We start from the raw sequence: 24,626 nt of genomic DNA on the forward strand, positions 1-24,626 counted from the left end.
ATGGACTGTGAGATCATGACCTGAGTCAAAGTCAGAGGCTTAACCATCTGAGCCAACCAGGCGCCCCAGTCACAGAAAAATTTTAGACTAAATTATGTACATCCATATAATGGAAAACTTAAAGTAGATTAAGTAAGTACTGACAAGGATATATACATATACACAATATATTTAAATGAACAAAATATACATTATAGAATATTGTGCACACAAATATCTAACTATGATCATCTCTAGAAGGTATGATTACAGAGGATCTAGCTTCATACTAAATTATGTTCATTTTACCTAATTTTCCTTTTTACTATTCACACTTTATGTTTATAATGCAAAACACAAATATTTTTATGCCTAAAATTTGGGAGACATAATACTTCTTTCCCCCAAACCTGAATATAAAACACTAATAAAATAAGAAAAAATAAAAGTATTTCATTTTTGAAAAAAAATAATGAAGAATATGAAATAAAACCAAAGTATTTAACAATTTTAAGACTTTAAGTTGTAAGAAATTCTGACTGATGTTCACAAAAGTCAGTAGCCACTTACTGAAACTATACATAATTGTCAATTATAATTTTCCTAATTTAAAATGAATGCAGCTCATTATATTCCATGTTACTATTATTCAGAAATTTTTTGTAGTTATGTGTCTGTTTTTTATATGACTTCCCTTCACTGCAGTGCATTTATCTACTTGGAGGTTGAGTTTCTTAACAACAAGGGTAGAAAGCCAAAATGTTTCAATGTCTAAACAAGTGGAAAAAAAATTGACAGAAATTTATCAATAAAAATAAAAATAATGTACTGAATATTTAGATTAGATATTTGTAGCTATACTTCTACCTTGGTTTTCATATTGGTGTTTTCCTCTCAAATTGCTATAATTTGTTATTTTCATACCAACAGAAATCTTTAAGAAAGCTAGGAACATGAAACTTTACCCTTCATTTCTTATAATCAGAACCCATCAGGCATTCTATGAAGTAAGTACTCTGATCAATCCCCATAACTCACAGTTAAATGAAGTTTAAATCTTCATAAATTCCGCATGCTAAGTGATCACTTTCCATTAGGCTATGTAAATTAAACTGTATTTTTGACTGACATCAATTAGATCATAAATATTACATACATACAGACTAAAAGTTAAGTAAATGAGCTTCTTTTTAATGATTTTTGGAAAAAGAGAAAATTATCAATGAAAATATTACTCATGAAAGAAAGAGGAGAAAGTAGGTGAGCACCAGGGGAAAGAGACCAATGGAAAGATGACTAAAGTTAATTCCCATGAGGCATTTAGCTCTGGCTTGACACATAAGTAGTCAGAAGATGCTAGCTATTATTATATACAAATTACATTGTATAGTAAGTTGATAGGTTAGAGTAAGTCTTCTGTAAGAATATAAACAATAACTTCAGAGAACTGGAAAATAAATATCATTAAGGCCATGAAAGAGCTGGAAAATCTAGTTGAATGCCATCATTTCACAGATAAACTATAGAACTATAGAGACTCATGTGAACTGTAGGAAACTGAAACTTGGCTATATGAAATTATTTGTCTGCCATTATATGTCATGAGGAGTGTCATGATAAACCACCTCATGGTATCATTAATAAAAATCAGAATTTAAATTCTTTACTCAATTGCTTAACAAGTCCTTAAGAGCAAAGACACATAAAGACAGAATACGATAATTATTTTGTCTATTGATGTGCATTTCATCATCAAAAGAAACAGCATATTATTAACAATTCTATATTATACATATTACAAATAATGATAATAGGTAAGTGTGTAATTGCAATATATTTAAAAGATAATACATTTAATATATATACCTACGTATGAAGATAACACATTATATGTAAATAACATTTTTATGTTCTGTTTATGTTCTGAATATATTCATATATAAAGTAATATAAGTCCAGTTAGATTGAAATTCAACCTTTATTTTCCCTGGCCCTATTTGTAAATCAAAAATGGATTCTTATAAAGGAAGAATTAGGGGCGCCTGGGTGGCTCAGTCGGTTAAGCATCCGACTTCAGCTCAGGTCACGATCTCACGGTCCGTGAGTTTGAGCCCCGTGTTGGGCTCTGGGCTGATGGCTCAGAGCCTGGAGCCTGCTTCTGATTCTGTGTCTCCCTCTCTCTCTGCCCCTCCCCCGTTCATGCTCTGTCTCTCTCTGTTTCAAAAATAAATAAACGTTAAAAAAAAATAAAGGAAGAATTAGAAGACAGGAAGATATGATTAGAACAAAGTGTACCTCATAGGTTGGGACTCCATTTATATATAGACTCCTGGCAAAAAAACGTCACTAGTGTTTCTTCCAGAACACACTTCCTATACGTAGGAAGTGTGTAAGTCAAAAAAGAATCTTGGAGGTTATAAGCAGCAGAAAAATATGATAACATGATATAGTGAAGACCATCATTGCTCTAGATACTGTAGAAAACCTATTTGGCGTAATTAGTCCTAAGGATCCTCAAAAGGAGAATATGCACAACCAATAAAAGAGATTTAATGGTAACAGATTTTGAAAATGTCTTTTACTAGTAGACTCACATCAAACTATTACTAGATTGGCACTGCTGACAAAACATACAGGGTGTTTCTTTCATATAAACACACATTTCACATGCTCACAAAGTAAAAGAAAACAAAACAAAAACCAAAAGGAAATTTTCACACTTAAAGCTTCTGATCATTATTTCAACACACTAATTATAGCCAGACATAGCAAGCACTTTTTTAAAAATCTTATAAAGAGAATGTTAAGGAATGTCCATTGTTTTACCATCTTTTTTTTTTATCAACTATTATTTATAGCTACTAAGGTGTTTACTTAGACAGGAATCTATTTTTTTAATAACATTTATTTATTATTGAGAGACAGAGAGAGACAGAGCATGAGCATGGGAGGGACAGAGAGAAGGAGAGACAAAGAATCCAAAGCAGGCTCCAGGCTCCAAGCTGTCAGCACAGAGCCCGCCGTGGGGCTTGAACTCACAGACTGTGAGATTATGACCTGAACTGAAGTCAGACACTCAACCAACTGAGCTGCCCAGGCACCCCAGGAATCTATTTTTTTAATGTTTATTTTATTTTTGAGAGAGAGAGAGAGCGGGGAGGGGCAAAGAGAGAAGGAGACACAAAATCCAAAGCAGGCTCCAGGCTCTGAGTTATCAGCACAGAGCCTGACACAGGTTTTGAATCCACGAACTATTAGCTCATGACCTGAGCTGAAGTTGCATGCTCAACCAAATGAGCCACCCAGGTGCCCCAGGGATCTATTTTTAATGTTTTACTTAAGAGAGAGGGCGGGGGGGAGGGCCAGAGAAAGAGGGGGACAGGGAATCTGAAGCAGGTTCCAGGCTCTGTGCTGACAGCAGCGAGCCTGATGTGGGGCTCACATTCATGAACCATGAGATCATGATCTGAGCCAAAGTCAGACGCTCAACTGAGCCACTCAGGCGGCCCTACAGGAATCTGTTTTTTATGACAAATTCAACTTTCCATTTTCCATCTTCTAAAGATAAAAATATGCATAGACATTGGAATACTAAGGAGAGTTGGCAATGAGGGAGAAAGGGGCCAGGGAGAGGTTGACAGCTCTGACTCCACCTTGCAACTTCCGCCTATTGTAGAGTTCTTGGAAGAGCAGCTATTTCCTGTATGCATGATAAACATCTTGAGGTTCAGATATCTAGAAAGTTTCCTGACCTGTCCCACAATATTGAACAAAAGAGGTCAACTAATCACTGAGCAATCTGAAATTTCTCCATCACTGCAGTTTTAAGCTCTAAAAACACCACCTTCCCTTGATCTCTTCAGATAGGCACACCAACTGTGTTGGGTTGTCCTTTTCCAAACCTAAATAAAGATTCGTCTCCTTTTTCCTTGCTCATAGGTTCGTTCCTGAAATTCTTTAACAATGGGTGATGAGGATGGGATGTGAAGCAACCTCCTAGGTACCTCCTATGAACCTCTGGACCTGCCAAAGTATACATGGAAGCCCCTTGTTGCTTCTCTTCCTGTGGCTTCTATAATCCCAGGAGGTGATTAAGGTACAGTCTTCTCACATCTCCAACCTTGGAAGAGGTCAGGAGACTTTTCTTTCAGGAAATTTCCTCACTTCAGAACTGCTAACAATTCACGCAGGGATTATTCCAATATAAAATGGGTACCAATCTCTCAGAAAGAGCTCTTGCTGATCTGCTGTCATCTAGCCCCCCTGCTGGTTTTATGTATAAAAACCACAGCCCAGGGAGCTGTACATTTGTCTCAACCTGGGTTCAAATTACTGAAGATGGTTTAAAACTTCACTGGCCTTGTTGGGGCACCTTTGCTGTCCCTAAATTGGTATATGTAAGAGCAGAACTCTAGAGGCAAAACTATCCTACTTCACAACATCAATAGGAGGTCTATTTTAATTGGTACTCAGAAGCTTCTAAATGAACCAATGATTTTATCATAGCTTCTTTAAAGTCAAAGTCGAAGTTATTGGCCCTAGTTCTGATAATTGGGTACTTTCTTTCACCCCCCTGGTCCAAAACAGAACTTCTAAATCTTTCAAAATTTCCTACCCCCACCCCAAAATTCAGAACAGTTTACTTGACAACTAACATTGACTATCAGTGCCTATAATCTAGGTTCTCCTGACCTTTACCAACTAGTATGCATGCTTGTTGGACCTACACAGGCCCAAGAATGGATGGATAAATCTGGATGGGAAGATTCCCTATGGGATTTTAAACTTCCTTATAATGAAACCCTAGAAAAACCTTCTAAAATAGCTGCAAGTTAAAAAAAAAATAGCTGCAAATTTAATCAAAGTGATTCCCTATATGTGGCCACTTTCAACAAATTAGAAGGCAATACAAAAAACTACTCAAAAAAAGGAAGAACCTGTTTCAGAGCTTTTTGATAATTCAAAACAAAATTTGTCTGATTCTGGAATCCCTAGATTGGATAAAAGAGCAACCAAGTTGTTAAATTCAATGTTTCCAGAGGGCCTCTTTGATTCAGTCTCAACTCTGGTCAAATAAAATGACGCCAACTTGCAGACCAAACTCCTTTACCCTTGCAACCACTGCTAAAAGAGTGGCAAAAGCTGTCAAAGGAGAAAAAGAAAGATGAGTGAATAGACTTTTGAGCTGTCAAAAACAAATGATGAAGTTTATGGCTTTACAAATAGCAAACCCCAAATCCATGCCACAAGTTAAAACATCCAGCTCAACTGATACAACCCTTTTTCTTTTGCAAGACACCTAGACATTTCAACAAGGAAAGCCTGAAATACAAAAGATTCCTCCAATAGAATCCACAAATCTCAAACACAATTCTCTTATCAGATTAGGGATGCTCTGAGGACAAAGGGGATTTTTCCCTTTCTCCTAGCAAACACCACAGGAGAAATTCCTATAATGATTCAAAATGAAGACCATTTCATTCTCATAGACTCTGGAATAATTTAGTCAGTCTTCAATCCCTTTCTATTTTCCAATCCCCTTCCTTGGAGTAGAAAAGTATTTACCATGATCGGGGTGACTAATCAGCCACAAAAAGGAAAAAGGAAATATTTTTAGATCTGCCGTCTCAATCTTCAGAATTCCTAATTCTACCTAACTACTCTTCCGTCAGTCCACTGCCCTCCCATTCCTAAAGGTACCTGATCAGTTATGGGCAACTTCCTCTACCAATATAGGACACATAACTTCAGCTTCCCCAATAACCATTCAAACTGATCCACCAAAGCCCTTATCTAATATTAAGCAGTACTTGTCAAGCCTTATGGCCATTAAAGGAATAACTCATATTATTCAAGACCTTATCAACCAAGGATTGGTCATGCCCAGTACGAAATCTTGCAATACTCCCATTTTTTCAGTTAAAAATCCCATAATAGAGGATGGCATTTTGTTCAGGACCTTAGGGCAGTTAACACTACAACCCATCACCCTACTGTTCCTGACCTCTCCACTCTCCTTTCTAATATACCCACTAAAACAACTACTTTTTCTGTTATTGACCTATGCAGTGCTCTTTTCAACATCCTCATAGACCCCCGAAGTCATTATCCTTTTGCTTTTACATGGAACAATCAACAATACACTTGCACAGCCCTACCCCAGGGACATATCAAAAGCCCTATTTCTCTCAAATCCTCCATGCTGACTTGAAAGATTTTGATTTCCCTGGGAAATCTGTACTATTACAATATATAAACAATTTTATGTCCCCCCCCCACCCTAAAGGCCTCTCTCATTGACATGAAGTATCTTCTCCAACAATTAGCCAACAAAGGACACAAAGTATCTACAGATAAATTACAATTCTGCTCTGTCTCTGCCAAATTCCTAGTCCACCTTTTAACACTGGTTGGGCTAAAAATAAAACCAGACAGAATTACTACCATCACGCGATTCCCTCAACCCCAGACTAAAAGACAATAAATGAGGTTTCCTGGGTCTTACTGGATCCTATCACCTTTGGATTCCTAATATTCCCTCATATGCTCTCCTGACTGCAACCCTCTAGACCCTAACCCATGGCCTCAAGAGACCTGTGATGCCTTCATACCTTTAAAAAAACAGCTCATCTCTTCCCCAACTCTAGGATACGCTAATTACCAACGGGCCCTTCCTTTTTGTCCATGAACTTTCTGGTAATACCTTGGGAATCCTGACCCAAAGGTATGGAGGCCAACAATGCCCCACAGACTTTACAGGGTATTACAGACTTTAATCAGGCCCTTTGGCCAAAGGATTACCTCCCTGCCTCCATGCCCTAGCAGCCACCTTAATACTCCTTACTGCCACCAAACAAACAAACAAACAAACAAACAAACAAAAAACAACCGTACTAAATTCTCCCCTATAGATATTAGTCCCACATACAGTTAAAACTCTCTTAGGGGAACCTGAGTGGCTCAGTCAGTGAAGTGTTCTACTCTTGATATCCACTAAGGTCATGATCTAGTGGTCATGAAATCAAGCCCTGTGTCAGGTCCATGCTGAGAGCAGAGCCTGCTTAGCATTCTCTCTTTCCCTCTCCCTCTGCCCCTCCCACCCCTCCCTCAAAATAAATAATAAAAAAAAATAAACATATGGAAAAAAAAAAAACCTCTTACATTCCCACCACAAACATCAATCCGCCAGTCCATCTATCCTTTCCAGTCATTCCACACTCTTGTCCTCTTCTCAATCTGCTACCTGACTTCTCTTACCCCTCAAAGATTAAACTGAATTCAGTTGCATCCTTGTAACTGACTCATTACTTACTACTCAATAAGACCTTCATAAATCTCCCCTACCAAATCCACACTTTACTTGGTTTATTGATGGATCTTACATTAAAAATGATCAAGGAAAATACAGTGCAGGATACTCTGTAGTATCCACTGAAAAAAAGATCAAAGCAGGCTCCTTGCCCCAGGCTCATTAGGCCCAATAGGCTAAATTACATGCTCTAACAAGAGTATGCCAATTGGCAATAAATAAAGCTCTCACTGTCTATGGAGCAGATATGTTTTTGGGGTTGCCCATGATTTTGGTATGCTCCAGAAACAGTGAGAGTTTCTAACATCCTCTGGCCAATCCATAAAAACAAAACTTATATATGAAAACTGCCTTGACACCATTCTCTTTCCCTTTTAGGCTTAGCTATTATAAAAATTCAAGCTCATTCCAACCTTGATATCCCTGAAGCCAAGGGCAATCATGCTAACCAGGCTGCCAAAAATGTGGTGCTTCAAACTTCTGATTTGCAAACAACCATCTGTATGACCTTCATTCCCTTAACCCAAATTACTTAAAACAAACTCAACAAAATATGACTGAAGATGTAAAGGAGAAATGGATGAAACAAGGCTCCTATGAGAACTTCTCCAAGACAACCTTTGGGTGGGACCAAATAACAAACCTGAACTACCAAAAAGAGCCCAAAGAGCTCCTTTAAAAATTTATCCAAGATATGGCACATTAGGACACAAGTAAAATTGTCCAGTGGGCACAATAGCAGTATCGGAAACCATCTCCAACTGTTGCCCAACAAATATTTCAAAAATTTTCCCCTTGCACAATCCTGCAGAACCCTATCATGCTGCTTTAGGTCAATTCTCAGTGGGCCATTTGACATCTTGCAAATTGATTTCATCCAGCTTTTCCCATTTACCAAATATAAATATGTACTGGTAATGATCTGTAAGTTTTCTCACTGGATCAAGGCATTTCTTTGTAGGCAGGCAACAGCTAAAGCAGTGGCCAAAAACCTATTAGAAAAAAATCATTCCCAATTGGGGTATTTCTTGACAGCTACATAGTGATCAAGTAACCCATTTTACTGGTCAAATTGTCCAAGAGATCTGCAAAATCAGTTTTTTTGTTTGTTTGTTTGTTTTTTAAGATCTGCAAAATCTAATCCATCTTTCAACATTTTCATTGCATCTACCATCCTCAACCCTCAGGATTAATTGAACAAACTAATGGCATAATCAAAACTCAATTGGCCAGGGACATCTGGGAGGCTCAGGTGGTTGAGTGTCCGACTTCACCTCAGGTCATGATCTCGCGGTTCCTGGGTTTGAGCCCTGCATCAGGCTCTGTGCTGACAGCTCACAGCTGCTTCAGGTTCTGTGTCTCCCTCTCTCTCTGCTCCAACCCCAGTTGTTCTCTCTCTCTCTCTCTCTCTCTCTCTCTCTCTCTCTCTCTCTCAGAATAAATAAACATTTGAGAAAAAAAAAAAAAACCCTGGTCCCAAACCCTGCCTCTTGTCCTTTTATCTAAAATCTAGCCATACTGGAAAAGCTCAATTGTCTCCATTCCAAATCATCACTAGACATCCTATGAACCTAATCAAGGGTCACTTGCCCTCCACTTTGTTACAAGGAGAAATTCTCCAGTACTGTAAGGGACTTCTGCAGAATACATAAGAAAAGGCCAAACTTGTTAAAGATTCATTTTACAGAATGTTCCTGGGAGATGAAGAAAATACTCATGACCTTAAGCCTGGAGATCCAGTATACTTGAAGAGACATCAACTTAAAGATTCTTTACCGCCAAAATAGGACCTTATTAGGTATTGCTAACCAACTCGTGTGCAACAAAGCTACCAGGGCCCAACTCATGGATTCACATTTCTCATTTAAAAAGGACTCCAGATCCTGAAAACAACTGGTGAGCCACTCCCCTTTCAGAAGATATCCCAGGACCCAGAACTGAAACAGACAATATCCAATGAAATAACTGAGACCCAAGATCCAGCACCAACCCAGAACTCTACTTTTACTTTAGTTCTTATTTTTTCCCCTTTTGTCTCATTTTCATCACTGTTCTATTGCCCCCTCCCAAGACTGGCTTGAAGTTTTATGACCCTTAGCTCTTCCTGTGGTTTGAGTTCTTAAATGGAGACTTCCTTAATGACCCTCAGGCTTTAATAAGACTTAGTCCTATAGTCCCTACCCTTTGTTCTCAACTCCTATACAAATTCAAGAAGAAAAACCAGTTAACAATAGCCGTATTACTATGTTCTATCAAAGAGAGAACCCCTGTGATTGGAATACTAATATCATTGTTAAGCCTTCCCAAACATAGCCCATGTCCCAAACATACCCCCTAAAAATTGTTGGGTATGTTATTATAACCCACACAACACTCCAACCAAATACAAAAATACTCTCTATTAATTCCCCTTGGTTCAAGAAGATTGTCCCACAGATAACGATCATTAAGATCATGCACAACACCTCTAGTCAAATATAATTGTTCCCCCTCACTCTCTCAAAGGTACCCTAACCCCATTTGCTTTAACCTCCTTTCCTTGTTTTGACATTACTCCTGTCCACAATTTCACTTCTTAAATAAGATATGTCCATCTGGGACCTAGTCTGGTTTCTACAGATGTAAATCTCACTTTTGCAGTCACTGATCACTATAATCTATCAAGCTACAACCATATTTTATCCACGTCCCCTAATGCTACTCCCCTCCACCAGGTCATCGCAGAACAAAAGACAAATGATGAAACTTACTATCAATACTTGGGTCCAGTGATTTCCCAGGGAATGACATATAGAAAGTCTCATCAGTGGAATATGTGTAAGAGGTTTTGCTATAACTAAACTAATCCCAAATTCTATCCTTACGGTGATCTCCACTAACCTTATGTTGCAGGACCCCTATCTTCCTTCTGTGCCAATTTTTCCTTCCCCATTATCAAAAGCACCACTCTGAACAATAAAACATGAGCAACTGAATCTTGGTGTGGTTCTGAAGGGTGTATTTTTATCTGTGGCAGCCCTCTTAATTATCTGCCCTTATATGGGAAACCCTTATGGAAGAACTAACCAAGCCTTAGCCTTCAAAAGCATTAACAATACCTGGGTCACTGGACACTGTACTCTAGGATTCATATAACCCAATCTGTCTACCCTACCCATAACCCTACCCCTGATAGAACCCAAAGGGCTTTAGGTATAATAGTTGTTGGATTTGGTTTGGCTATAGGCATGCTGGCCCCCTGGGGAGGATTTTCTTATCACAAACCCACCCAATGTAATCTCACAAATGTTCTATCGGAATTATCCCATGAAACTGGTTCAGCCCTACTAAATTTACAATGATCCTGGGACTCTCTTGCTTCAGTAGTCCTATACAATCAAATAGCACTTAACTACTGGTTGGTAGAACAAGGGGGTGTCTGTGCTGTTGCTAATATCTCTTGTTACTCCTGGGTAAATACTTTGTTCAACATGGAATTAGAAATTTAAAAAAAAAAAAATTCACACAGGGCTCTTGGCTTCACAACATCAACAAACCCACCTCCAACAAATTAAAAGCTACCTACCAACATTCAATCTCTTTAGTTGGTTGCCTAACAAAATAGGAAATATCTTTAAACCTGGACTACAATACTGAATGAGACTATTAATGTTTGGATTAAATATCTGGTTGCTATATAAAATATGTTTTGTTTGTTTCCAGAAGTGCCTCTCTTCTCCTCTTCCACTCCCAAGCTAATTATGATGACTTAAGCTTCTGTGTATACTGCTCCAATGTATATCCCTATGCCCCCTATGAAGGACTGGATAGAACCAAGCAGATAAGCACTTGGGCAACAAGGAACTCTACCATAATGAGTTTCCCCCACTATAATTGACCATGGTGATGTTTCATACACCAGTGATCAAAAAGGGGAAATGAAGAGGAAAAGGGGTGAAGGAACAGTTGACAGCTCTGAGTCCATCTTGCAACTGTCACCAGTTGGAGGTCACAGAACAGTCACTTACTAGAATCAGGATAATCATTTTGAGGTTTAGACACCTAGAAAACTTCCCCCCAACCCACAATACTGAGCAAAAGAGGCCAACCAATCACTGAGCAAATGATACCAACTGAAATTTCTCCCTCATTGTGGTTTGAAGCTTTAAAAACACCACCTCCTCTCATCCTTTTTGGACAAGCACACCAGTTGAGTTTGGCTGTCCTTCTGGTTTGTAAAGCTAAATAAAGGTCCATCTCCTTTCTCCTTATTCACAGGCTCACTCTTGAAGGTTTTAACAGCAAACATTTTTTTTCTACTTTAGTACATTTTCCTTTAACTTTATGGAAACAACCACCACAGCTTCTGAGTCTGTGCAGCCAGGTGGCACATTGCAAGATGTCCATATATAGCATTGGTTCTCCACTTAAGCAAGTATAGTTTTTGGTTTTTGTTTGTTTGTTTGCTTAACTAAGAGCAAAAAGGTCAAGTTCTCTGTTTTTTGGTCAACTATCTTCGTTCCTTTGGCCTCCTCATCCGTTTCCTCCGCCTCATGGCATTCTATTCATGAAATGGTGTTAGGAAAAAAAAGACTGCTAAATCATAATTAGGAAGAGGTTTACAAGTGTGTTGTCTCTGGCTGCTATTATTTGTCATGAAGTTACTAAACACATTCAAATTTACCTCTCACCATTTTTGTATGTTGTAAATGTAAGTAATAGCAAATAAATTATAATATGTGGACATTTTAGATGGTATGGTAATGAATGATTGTATTCTATCTCTGGGGATGCTTGTCCCTAAAAAAACAGGGACAACTAGGTTAAAAATAGGAACAAAATGGAAAAAATAACCCTCCCCATTCACTAGGGTATAAGAATCCATACTATATTACCAACACAGACCCTGTTTGGACTCTGAAACATTTCAAGAAAGGTTGCAAGAACATTTTTTTTTTTCTGAAATGTATTCTTGCCTGGAAGTGTAGGGAGCAACTAAGTAACTATTCACCGTTCATTTCTGCATTATGATTTTATGACAAGATACATTCTTTAATATTATGGAGCTCAAATATACACTTACAACAAGCCCTTAAGCTTTTTTTCTATCTCAAAAATAATAAAAAGTGCCATATGTTAGGCAAGTGAAAATACTCTCTGAAAGTACATATAATAGCTTTATCTGCAACTACTATTAACACAATGAAATCTTTTTCTCTTGGTCAAAGGAAAGTTACAGTTTTTCCCCAAAGTAATAGCTCTTTGTGTTTATCTCCTGAAGTCTGTAACACAAGTGCAAAAAGGCTGCCATCAGACTATATTAAAGTTGATCATTTCAGTTGCCTGTTACCTAGTGGTAGAACTTGCTAGACACAATGGAAGAAATGTTTAAGCAATGAAACAATTTCAGAGAATGACTTACCCTCCTTTAATATAGTCAAGGAATGAAACTTCTGTTTCTACCAAAAAAGAGAGTAAGGTTACCTGAAAAAGAAAAGGGAAGAAACAAGGCAGAAATTACCTGCTGGTACTAACTGAAACCTAAATGGACTTTATTCTAACTATTAGAGAGGAACTCATATTTCATATTAGAGAGGAACATTACATTTTGAAAATCAATAATGATATTATTCTTTATTAAAATCCATTAGGACTGACTGCTCTTATATTTAAAATTTAGCAGAAGGAAAAGGGTCAAAAAAATTAACTAACTCCTTCCCATGAGCAGTTTAGTTCCTTTGAAGAATAGCATGAAAATTATTTACAATGACACGGTGTTACTTCCCATTTTAGATAAAATGGGAAAGATTAAAGGAGTTGAAACATAGTTAAAACTAAAAAATCAGAATCAGTGAGTTAAACCTTATGAGAGGAAAGGTGTGCTTTTGCCATGTTCCTGTAATGGGGCTAATATTTTAAGTGTCTTGCAGTATACATCTTTAAAAGGAAACTTGAAGAGAACTTAGATTTTGCTTCTCCTAAGAAAACTTAATCTGATGATAAAATCTTCAGTGTATTATAATAGAAATATCACAGACGTGAAAAGTACAGCAGAGGTAATATAGTCAATAATACTGTAATAAGGTTGTATGGTGAAATCCAGTGACTGCACTTATTGTGGTGAGCATGGAATAATGGTCAGAATTGTTGCATCAATCACTTGGAATGATAACATTTTGTGTTAATAATACTCCAACGGGGGAAAAAAGGCACACTTGAATTCTCCAAAAAGAAGGAATAGGATGATTTCAAGATTTTTTCACAATCTTAAGATACTTTCATCGACACCTTCCTGTCCCAGTTTAGACCTGCATTCTACAAGGTGCAAATCTTAACACACTATAAGCAAGTACTTTCATGTGCCATGAGTCTTAATAGTTAAGTGTAGCCTGTAAAGAGTATAGTCATTCTTACTAACACACCTTTTCACACCTACTTGATTCTCTCTAGTGTGATTCCACTCAATGAAGATTTCATAACAAAACTTCAGCTTCCCACAGAGGCCACAGAATCCTGAGGACAACCTGCAGGAAGCTGGGTCACTACTTTTTATAAGGTATTCTCCATTACAGCCATTCCCATGGCAAGTTCATTTTTCTATTATACACCTTCATATTAAAATCCTAGGTTAAATTGAAAAAAACACAAACAAAAAACAAAAACTCCCATTCCCGAGGGTATAAGAATCCATAATACATTACCAAGACAGGCCCTGTCTGGGTTTTGGGAAATTTCAAGAGTTTAGTCTTTAGTACTATTCATTGTAAATGTTACACTTTTTTTTTAAATTCATTTATTTGGCTCTTTAGTGAATAACATAAAATTTGACTTACTGTTCCCGAATTAGTATATTTTTTCTTTTTTCCTTTCTTTTTGGGATTCACCACCTTGAAAGCAGATAATTACAATGTGTTAGGATTTATACATAACATACATAGGATTTATACAAAATATATATAAAATGTGTAGTTCAAACTGCTGTCTTCACTGCTGATGCATTTATTCATTTACAAATGCCTTTACTATGATTCCTGTACAGTCCTTAGGCCAAAATTTCTCTAGAAAATTTACTCATGACTGTTTTCTTTAAAAAAATTTCTTTTTCAGTAATATTCTTCTCAATCACTTTATGCATTGGTTACCCTTATCCATCTGTATCTTCTTGATGCAAGAGAGACCTTTAACATCCTAGGTCCTAAATAATAATAATTATGTATAGCAAAGAAGAGTATATTCAGGAGACGTAAATTAGTTATTAGGTAAAGAACACTAACATAGCAAATCACCTGGCTATGTGCATATATGAGGGCTCTGTTACTCTTTTGCTGTCAGTGGCAGTAATTTCCACCAGACATCCAGGCTCTGTGATGATTGGTAAAGGTCTGGTTGTGGACCTAAGATTTAATTTTTGACCATTTGTTCCATGAGGAAAATATTCTTGCACTCCTATATTATATAAGACACCAAAGAACATAGGGAATATGAAGATGAGTAAAATCTGTTGATCTAATAGGATAAAAGAACACGTAAGTGCTTTAAGAGAAGATCCTTCAGCACATCCCAATCCAAAATACACAGGAAACATTTGACAGGTAAAGAAAGTTAAAAGAATTTATGAATAAGTAGTATTTGAACTAAACTTTATCAATTTAAACTAAGGCTACAATAAAAAAGGAAAGACACAACATTTGAGAAAGAGGAAAAAGCAATCGGCCCAGGTTGGCTGGAGCAGAGTGCAAATACATGTTATTGAAATGAACCTGAAGGCCTGCAGGTACATGAAGGCTGCAGGAGACACTCCTGTCTGCATGCATGGAGATCCTGAAAGCTCTTTGCAAGCTTAGAGATCCCAAAAGGACTCTATACATTGCTCCAGCCCCTTCACAGCTGCAGTCCACCAACAGTCCTATGGGTCCAGGGTCCCAGTAAGAAACAATCCTGTCTGCAATTGTCCAGACCTTGAAAGGGCCCAATACTTAGTTTCAGCTCCTTCCAGCTATAGTTTGTGAGCAGTATTGCTGACACAAGGACCCACCAGGGAACACTCACATGTCTGTACCTCAGGAGATCATGAAATATTCTTATATTTATTAGGCCTCAGCCCCTCTGATCTTGATCAGGAAGCCCACCCAGGGACCTGGTGGGAGACATGCTCATCTGTACCTCCAAAGCCAGGTCTACAGACCAAAGTCTCGGCTATGGTACCTGAAACAGCTTCTTAGGCATGGTCCACAGCCAGTTCTGCTTAGACACCCATCAGGTGATCAGACACGAGTTCTCAAAAAGTGCTGGCTGGAGCCACACACATCCTCACACTTAGTAATAGGCCAACTGACTGAGGACCCTACTGTATACCCTGAAGAGGAACACTGGTTCAGTGCCAGCCTACTGAATAAAGTACTAGAGCCAGTCTCATCCACTCAGGGATGAGATAGAATCCATGCCCATTCAAGACTCTGATCAAAGCACCCCAAACCATAGATACTAGTGCAGACCTAACAGCTTCAAAAGCGGCTCCAACCCAGCATGACTGCAGTTCTGGAGGTAACCCCATTAGCTCAGGAACTGACAAGAGGTCTTTATCTGCCAAAACCAGTCTGGAAAGCTGTAGGGGGGTTTTAAAAGCTTGGGTTTTGCTGGAGATATAGAAGCCCGAGGATAGGTGGAGAAAACAGGGATCGGTAAGTACCACCTGTCTTCTATTATTTTCATTGCCTATATGGAGCCTTAATATTCCGTCACTGGAAGACGCAGATAGAAAAATTGATGCTTACCCCATCTTTGCTCTTGCCTGGGAAGTTTGCTCTATAATATCTCATACTCTACTAAGTAAAATACTATACAGTATATAGCACTTAACAAAATACACCAGGGGTGCCTGAGTGGCTCAGTTGGTTAAGCATCCAACTTCGGTTCAGGTTATGATTTCACGGTTCGTGAGTTCAAGCCCCACATTGGGCTCTTTGCTGACAGCTCAGAGCCTGGAGCCTGCTTCAGATTCTGTGTCTCCCTCTCTCTCTGCTCCTTCCCCACTTATGTTCTGTCTCTCTCTCTTAAAAATAAACATTAAAAAAATGTTTTTAAATAAAAAACCATATTTCATGTGTTAGTCTCCCTTACACACTGAAATTTTTAATCAACTCTGTATCTCTAAAATTTTTAACCATCTTAACAGAGAATGTGGAATATAAAAGCCTTGCGATAAACATTTTTACAAGTGAATGAATGAATAAGTGAATGAATAAAATGCTACTGCCATAGAAGAAGGAAAGTGCTCCACTCCTAACTTAAAAGAGGGTACAATTTTAGTGTCAATCTGGCAGGAAGAGTTACGATTATTGACTAATACTAAAATATTCTCCTTTCCTATTGATGTTTGTTAAATAAAAAAAATTAGAGAATGTACAGGTAGCTTAGCTCAGGTATTAACAGTGCCAAAACACACCATGTGCTCAAAACATATCCGGTAGCTAACTGGCAAGATAGGTTTAAGGCAGAAACAACTACTGTGCTTGCCTTAATAACCTGGATTTCTTTCATGACTGAATCAAGCTTTGTCATTCCTTTCAGTCTTCAACTAAACAACAGGGAAGTCGCTCAATGGTATAACACCATGTTGACATAATGAAAACGCCTATTTTTCTCTTTCTTTAAAAAAGGTTTGGGGGAGGAGGTTGGTAGGAAGGCAAAACACAAAGGGTGAGGCTTATGAAAAAATGAACTTGCATTCATATTGAAGTTTTAAAAATAATAAAAAGCTTCATTGACAAGAATGTTTAAATTTCTCAAAACAGAGTTAAAAGATCATGGAACTTTAAGAGAAATAATACCATTTAGTCTCCAAAACAAGTCTGTTTAATAAGCTTAAAGATTCTTACGTATATTGGTACTTACTTAACCTTTGCCAATTATCCTTTACAAAATCTATACTCTCAGAGCATAAATTTACTTATTCCAGAGGAAAATAATAGAATAGAATTCCCCTTACCTCATATACATTGAATTGTGATTGTCCTCTAGAAAGTTCCCTATAGCTTGTTGTAAATTCTCCAATGAAATCATGACTAAAATTAAGGGCAAAATATATAGTATTAGCTTTCATACATTTGCCAATTATACCTTAAAGCTTTTCACAAACGTACAGTCTAATCATGAAAAAATTACTATGAGCATAATTTAATAACATATTTTAAAAGAGAATCCATACATAACTTCATTGTTCTTTAACCCTGAACTATGTACACTCAAAAATTACATTTTGTTAGTATTCAAATAATATTCAAGTTATCCCAATTTGATTAATATTTATAAAATATTAATTTGAACATTAAGATTTCAAATGGTACTTGTTTTAATAACTCATATCTCAAAGACATTTCATCATCTATACTACCAAAATGATTAATAATTTATTCAAAAAGGATTAAAGCTTAAGACACTCAAAACTTATTATTATTTACATCAATAATCACAAATACAATATACAAAACTCCTAAAACTTAATGACCAGGATGTAATAGGACATTATTTTTCAAGGGTATCCCATGTTAACATGGATAATAGTCACCAAATTTCATTTTCAATAATAATGGTTTAAGAATATACTGTTAATATCAACATGGTTATTCTGAGTTTTTTCATCTTGAAACAATCATCATTGCCTTCTCAGAAAGCAGGCCTTCTACAGGTGTCTTCTCAGTTTAGCTGGGGAGGGATAGGAATTGACTAAGCATACGTGTTAGTTCTCACCATAAAATCTTTGTCAATGTGACTACTGAAGTTTACCTAGCAACATAAAAAACATGTTATGCATTCGGTAGTTTAGAGGGGACTTGTATTCTGCTACCCCATGTAATCTGAACACATACTGCTAAGAAATGCTGGTTTTCAGTGCAGTGGTGAAATGTAATGCGACAGAGGAAGAAGATAAAGATTACAGGAACTAAAGTGGTAAAACAAACCATAAGGGATGTCACCGTTATGTATATCATAGAATTTAAGCTTGGCCCATTCACTTTGCAAATGCAAGGTGTTCATTATTACCATATATATATATATATATATATATATATATATATATATATATCCCAAAACCCGAGGTAGGTTTAATGCTTAGTTGTGAATCACTAAAATCCATCAAACCTCCATAGACCTGATGACCAGTGACAACCAACAAATAAGTTGTTATCTAGCCAACCAAATTACTGATTTCTAAAGATCGCATTTGGAAGAGAAAACTAGCTGCCATTAATTTCAGTAGAGTTTTTGCAATAGGAATTGTTTTATAACATTATTTAAAATACAGCTCATTTAGATTCCAGCCTCTCAGTTCTCCCTTATGTCAAAGATCTTACACATACATGATATTATTCGAAATGGGACATCCCTCTTTGTAGATGTACTACGCTGACCCCTTCTAGATTTGACTTCCAGAAGTATATCTACACACATGAAAATGTGAAAGGAAAGAGGGTTGGAAACAGTGGTAAGTATATTTGTATGTATGAACCCAGTCTCCTAGGAATCACTCATTGAAGTTACACAGGGAAAATTATAAAATAGTACTTTAGTGCTACATATTTCTAATAAGTGGAATAATTTTCTTTGACCTTCAGAGGTGGAAGCTCATAACCTTGGTATCTTTCACTGAGACCTTAAAAACTGAGTTATGGAGATTCTGTTTAGAATCTATCCTCCTCCATTGCTGTGCATGCTTCAAATATCTTAAGAGTCACGGAGATCGAGGCACCTGGGTGGCTCAGTAGGTTAAGCATCCGACTTCAGCTCAGGTCATGATCTCACGGTTTGTGGGTTCGAACCCCGCATTGGGGTCTGTGCTGATAGTGCAGAGCCTGGAGCCTGCTTCAGATTCTGTGTGTGTCTCTCTCTCTGCCCCTCCCCCGCTCATGCTCAGTTTCTCTCTCTCTCAAAAAGTAAATAAACATTAAAAAAAAAAAAAAAAGAGTTCCAGAGATAAAACATTCTATTAGAGCACTTCAAGCACAATGTTTTGGTATTGGTAACTGTGGCCAAGCCTTATATAACAGAACTTACCACACTAGTGGTGGGAACTTAACATAGAGGGCTTAAAATAAACTCTGGATCACTTAAGCCCATATGGTAGTTTTCTGACTATGGTAATCCTCATCTGGTTAACTGTTTAAATTCAATATGCAGCTATTACTATTAACACTAAATTCCCACCACTCAACACTAATCGAAAACTTGGTAGAGAGAAGCAATATTTACTGATCTCAAGTAAATACAATTACTCAATCAAGTCTCAAGAACATGTAATACCCATTTGGATAAAGTCCAGCAGAATGGCAAATCTGGACCTAATTGCAATGGTCAAGTTTATCATATGGCACACATTGATGCGCTCCTGTTGAAGTCATTACGGAGCTCTCTAAGAAGCATTTCTCTGATATTTGGTTCTGTTTTGTTTTGGTAAATTTGTTACTCTCTACAGAATTGAATGATGAACAATGGGACTCAATGCTATGAATCTGCACTTTTGTGCTTCCATTTGTGTTTCCTAATCTGAAAGCACCCTGTTTATTAATAAATGGAGATTTTCCCCTCTGCATTAGTTGTTAGAGGGTTTACACCCAGATGTATGGCCATTTCTTGCAGGATATGTATGCATGATGTGCTGTCCTATGCAGGCTTTTCAAATTTCTTACCCTAATTTCCCCCTTTACTTCAATTTCCTCGCCCAGTTTATAGTTCACCATATGTTACTACATGCATTTCTGTAAATTACCTTGGATCCTTTTCAGAGTAAGACAGGACACAAATAAATGGAAGAATGAATAAAATATTTGCTCCTCCCATTCTGAATCTTGTTCAAGATTATCATTTTGAATAAAACACTGAATGTGCATGTCATATAAATACAATGCTATGATGTGTTGTAGAGGAGAAAATGTATTAAGTGAGTCACAAATTGCATTTCAACCTCCAAGACAACATTTCTGTGAGATAAAGAAAACACATTATTGTATCTATTCAGAGCCAGAGAAATGGATGACCAAGAAGTGAGGATTTGTTGAAAGGTTATCAACATAAAGCATAAAAGCAGGTAGCAGTAAACTTGCCAACCCTAGATATAAGGTGCTTTGTCTCCAGAATACATCCTAAGAATTTGGGTGGATAAGTGGACTCATTCCCAGGTCAATTTCATCATAGATCTCTTGAATACACGGACATTTTTAGTTTCCTTTGTAACTTGTCTTACTTAAAAAATTATTTAGTACGCCATAGATAAATACTCTGAAGAAAGTATTAAATGTAATTTTCACTGATTTGTAATTATCTTTTCCCCTATCATCAACTATTCCAGATTTTACTGAGATAAAAAGAAAAATTTAATTTGCTTTAACATTTTTATCTGCTCATGATTTTCAATACTGTAATATTGAAACAATTATCACTATACAATAAATCACAACCAATAATTTCCTTGTGATTTAATAATACTGCTTTGCTATTTCCTGTTAATTTAATTGCATCTAAAATAATTATTCTATGTTATGTCTTTGCATTTACAAAATAAAGTCTACCTCAGGGCTGCTTATCTGATTTGTCTGTTTACCTCTCTAATTTGTTCTCCCTACTTTTTATAAGGGAGGAAATAAAGAGATTGTTAAAGCAAATTGATTATGACTATATAGCTTAACATTTGAGGAAATAAAGAGATTTTTAAAGCAAATTGATTACAACTATATAGCTAGTAGTCTGCCTCTAAAATCCTTGTTTGAGCAAAGTGATTAAATTGTTAAATAAAATCTGTATATTACAATTATTTCTGTGCTCCCTTAAGAGTGGAAAAATGGGGGGGCGCCTGGGTGGCGCAGTCGGTTAAGCATCCGACTTCAGCCAGGTCACGATCTCGCGGTCCGGGAGTTCGAGCCCCGCGTCAGGCTCTGGGCTGATGGCTCAGAGCCTGGAGCCTGTTTCCGATTCTGTGTCTCCCTCTCTCTCTGCCCCTCCCCCGTTCATGCTCTGTCTCTCTCTGTCCCAAAAATAAATAAACGTTGGAAAAAAAAAATTAAAAAAAAAAAAAAGAGTGGAAAAATGGTGATTGTGTCTACTGACATTTACATTTGAAACCTGTAGGACAGTCCCTACCTAACAAATGTGTCTTCCCACCACCACCCCCCTCCCATTTTTGGCACCTTCTTTCCCAGCTTCACCTATACTATGGAGGCTAGCTATTATGTCCTCCAAGAAGCCTTTCCTGCTTCATGCCATTCCCTCTTTGCTTTTAAAGAAGCCAGTATCTCTCTACCGTCACAAACCTGTATTGTATTGTACCTGCTCTTTACATAGCTCCCCTCTCAGTCTCCGTACTTGAAGGTGAGAAAGGTGATAAACTCATCTTCATGTTTTCAGCATCTACCTCAGTGCCTGGTAAACGGGCACTGTTGAAAGTTGGAACTAGATTCAGGTTAATATCACAGTCATGCTGTGATCTTACCTTGCAGGTCACATGAACAGATTTGCCTCAGACTATATTCAGTCTAAAAGACTGGCACAAGTGCCAATCACAGTAACCACCATCACTCTCTCTACCTCCTTAAAACAACTCTGAGAGTAATGAGAACAACTGTTCTTTTCCCCAGAAGTGCACCCACACAATCGCACCAGAGGCAGAGAAAAGAGAAGCAGGCAATATTGCCTTCTGTGGGCATTTCTGGTGATCTTCCTGAAGGCCACCCTGCCTTGGGACAGATAACTGTTACTTTCTTGACTGTCAATAAACTACTTTTGCACATAGTGTATACAAATGGCGTGTATGTACTGAATCCATCTCAGCCCTTTCTCTACCGCCATGTGGTCTAGAGTGAGTCAACTTCAGGGTCCTTAAGTCTTCACCGAAAAATGGGAGGCAATGCCTACTTACGGTTTTGAAAACAGACTCAGAAAATTCATTTGATTCTTTTTTTTCTGTGAAAAGTGTTTAACTCCTCAAAAAAGACACTACTAAGATACCTTTTTCCAATTATTAAGAATATGATTCCAGACACATATATAATTGTAAGAAAGCTTTCATCAAAATAACTTGTGAGGATGTAATAGGCTTATGAACTGATATATGCTGCGTTATAGTCTGGAGTTACACACACCTGTGGCTTGGACTATTCCAATGCGATTCCTTTCCTCTGGAGTACATACACTACAGTGTGCCGTGTGCCAGGTGTGTGCTGAAGGGCCTCTCACATAAGGATTTGTAAACAAATTGTGTGTTAAAGACAATTGCTCTAGGATGTTGAAAAGATTCCAGCTCAAAAAGGGGCATGAGCTTTCCCATGGAAACAACAGCCCCCGATGCTACCGTCTCCTCCATTGGTATTTAAACATACTGCCTTCCCATCTTCCTCTATCTTGTCTAATCTGGTCCAGTCCTAGCAAGCGTAACAACATTTTTAAAAATAGCTAGAGATTAAGCAGTCACAGAAGTGAGAGACACATTTAATTGAAGTGTAGTCATGGTGACCCTAATTAAACTCATAGGTTGCAGACATTCTTACTGGTTAAACCTGTATTTGTAGGAGAGCAGCAGTGTTTTTCTAGATGTGACTGAAACCAAACCACTAACTCCATGATCACAAGTAAACTATGCCCTCAGATTTGTGATTTCTCACAATCAACACTAAAAGTCATCTTTATGAGTCCAATATTGTTATCAGCTGTCCCTGATTTTGCTAATTTTCTTTGCTTTTCTTCTAGTCAAACCCTTCAAATTTGACAAGACTTTTCAGCATCTAAGAATGTTTTGGTTTTCTGGGGCTTTTTAAACAAGAGACTACCAGCCCCTACTGATTCTTAAAGGAAGTGGTTCTATGTGAAAATTTCAACAAAATCAAATCTTTCTTTTTCCTTGTAACTTCCTCAAACCCTGACAGAGAATTTAGTTTACTTTAAAAAAAAAATCTAGAAATATAACCTTTAAATATTCCCAGATTATGAACTTGTCTATAAATTTGCAGAATTATGATTATTAATTGTGCTAGTAAACAAAGATTATAAACATTCTTACAAAAGTAATTTTTTTAATTTGTAAATTCCTGGTTTATTCCCTCCATAGATTACAATAATACTTCTGGGCCTTCAAGAGGAAAACAGCGGTGCCTGGGTGGCTCAGTGGGTTGGGCACTGACTTTGGCTGGTTTGAGGCCCACATCAGGCTCTGTGCTGACAGCTCAGAGCCTGGAGCCTGCTTTGGATTCTGTGTCTCCCTCTCTCTCTGTCCCTCCCCCGCTCACGCTCTGTCTCTCAAAAATAAATGTAAAAAAAAAAGTTACAAAAAAAGAGGAAAACAGATATAATCATCTCAAATATCAATAATTCAGCAGGAGAACTAGGCTAATTTTATCAGTCTTATCCATACCAGCTCCTTGATACATTTCTTTTTTTTTTTTATTAAAAAAAATTTTTTTTGAACGTTTATTTATTTTTGGGACAGAGAGAGACAGAGCATGAACGGGGGAGGGGCAGAGAGAGAGGGAGACACAGAATCGGAAACAGGCTCCAGGCTCTGAGCCATCAGCCCAGAGCCCGACGCGGGGCTCGAACTCCGGGACCGCGAGATCGTGACCTGGCTGAAGTCGGACGCCCAACAGACTGCGCCACCCAGGAGCCCCGATACATTTCTAATACAGACAAAAATTTAAAAAGATATAAATAGCATATATATGTATATATGTAATAAATACTATTGTCATTTTAGGTATAAATTCATATAAAATATTACATAGTAATATATGATATTACATCTACATAATTGTACATTTTAATGTATGTATTATATCTATTATTATTTAATATTTAATTTATTAACTTTATTTTCATTTACTTATTACATCTATACAAAGACTTGGGACAAACAACACGTTTTCAGATAAAGATAATATTTTTGATGTGATTTACATTTATATAGAAAAATGATATATGTCATCATAAAGAAAATGCTCTGTATGATGATTTATCACATTTAAGCTCAAACTGTGTGCCTATATATCTACTCCATTTTTTTAAATACAGGGTATAGACATATTTTCTTATATATAATATATTTATATGTAAGTATTTTTATAATATATATTTATAAATGTATTATTTAAAGTCCAAGTGTATCTATCAGATATAATGCAAATTTCAACTACACATAAAATCTAACTTTTAAAAAAATAATTACCTTTGATTCTTTTCTATTGCCTCTAATAAGCTTAATGCACCAATATATCATCAGGCAAATAAAAATTTGCCTCATTAAACAAAGTGAATTGTATATGGCCAAAAATTCTTAATATACAATCATTTTTACCTACCAATAATTTCACAAATGCAATTT

The 24,626-nt window shown here is 37.1% G+C and overlaps 1 protein-coding gene and 1 long non-coding RNA gene across 2 annotated transcripts in view; one reads left to right on the forward strand and one right to left on the reverse strand.

The window, feature by feature from the left end:
* LOC125170103 (uncharacterized) overlaps window positions 1-24,626 on the forward strand; it is a 420,734-nt gene that overhangs the window by 258,362 nt on the left and 137,746 nt on the right. Inside the window, exons 2-3 of the long non-coding RNA XR_007153892.1 lie at window positions 3,919-4,075; window positions 13,718-13,823. This is a non-coding gene — a long non-coding RNA (uncharacterized LOC125170103). The remainder of the gene's footprint in view (window positions 1-3,918; window positions 4,076-13,717; window positions 13,824-24,626) is intronic.
* Window positions 1-24,626, reverse strand: part of CPNE8 (copine 8) — a 232,516-nt gene that overhangs the window by 64,808 nt on the left and 143,082 nt on the right. Inside the window, exons 11-13 of the mRNA XM_047866283.1 lie at window positions 17,256-17,331; window positions 14,101-14,154; window positions 12,690-12,751 (exon numbers count right to left, since the gene is read on the reverse strand). Of these exons, the coding sequence (XP_047722239.1) occupies window positions 12,690-12,751; window positions 14,101-14,154; window positions 17,256-17,331 (192 nt within the window). The remainder of the gene's footprint in view (window positions 1-12,689; window positions 12,752-14,100; window positions 14,155-17,255; window positions 17,332-24,626) is intronic.

Source organism: Prionailurus viverrinus, chromosome B4, assembly GCF_022837055.1.
Source record: "Prionailurus viverrinus isolate Anna chromosome B4, UM_Priviv_1.0, whole genome shotgun sequence".
Taxonomy (NCBI): domain Eukaryota; kingdom Metazoa; phylum Chordata; class Mammalia; order Carnivora; family Felidae; genus Prionailurus; species Prionailurus viverrinus.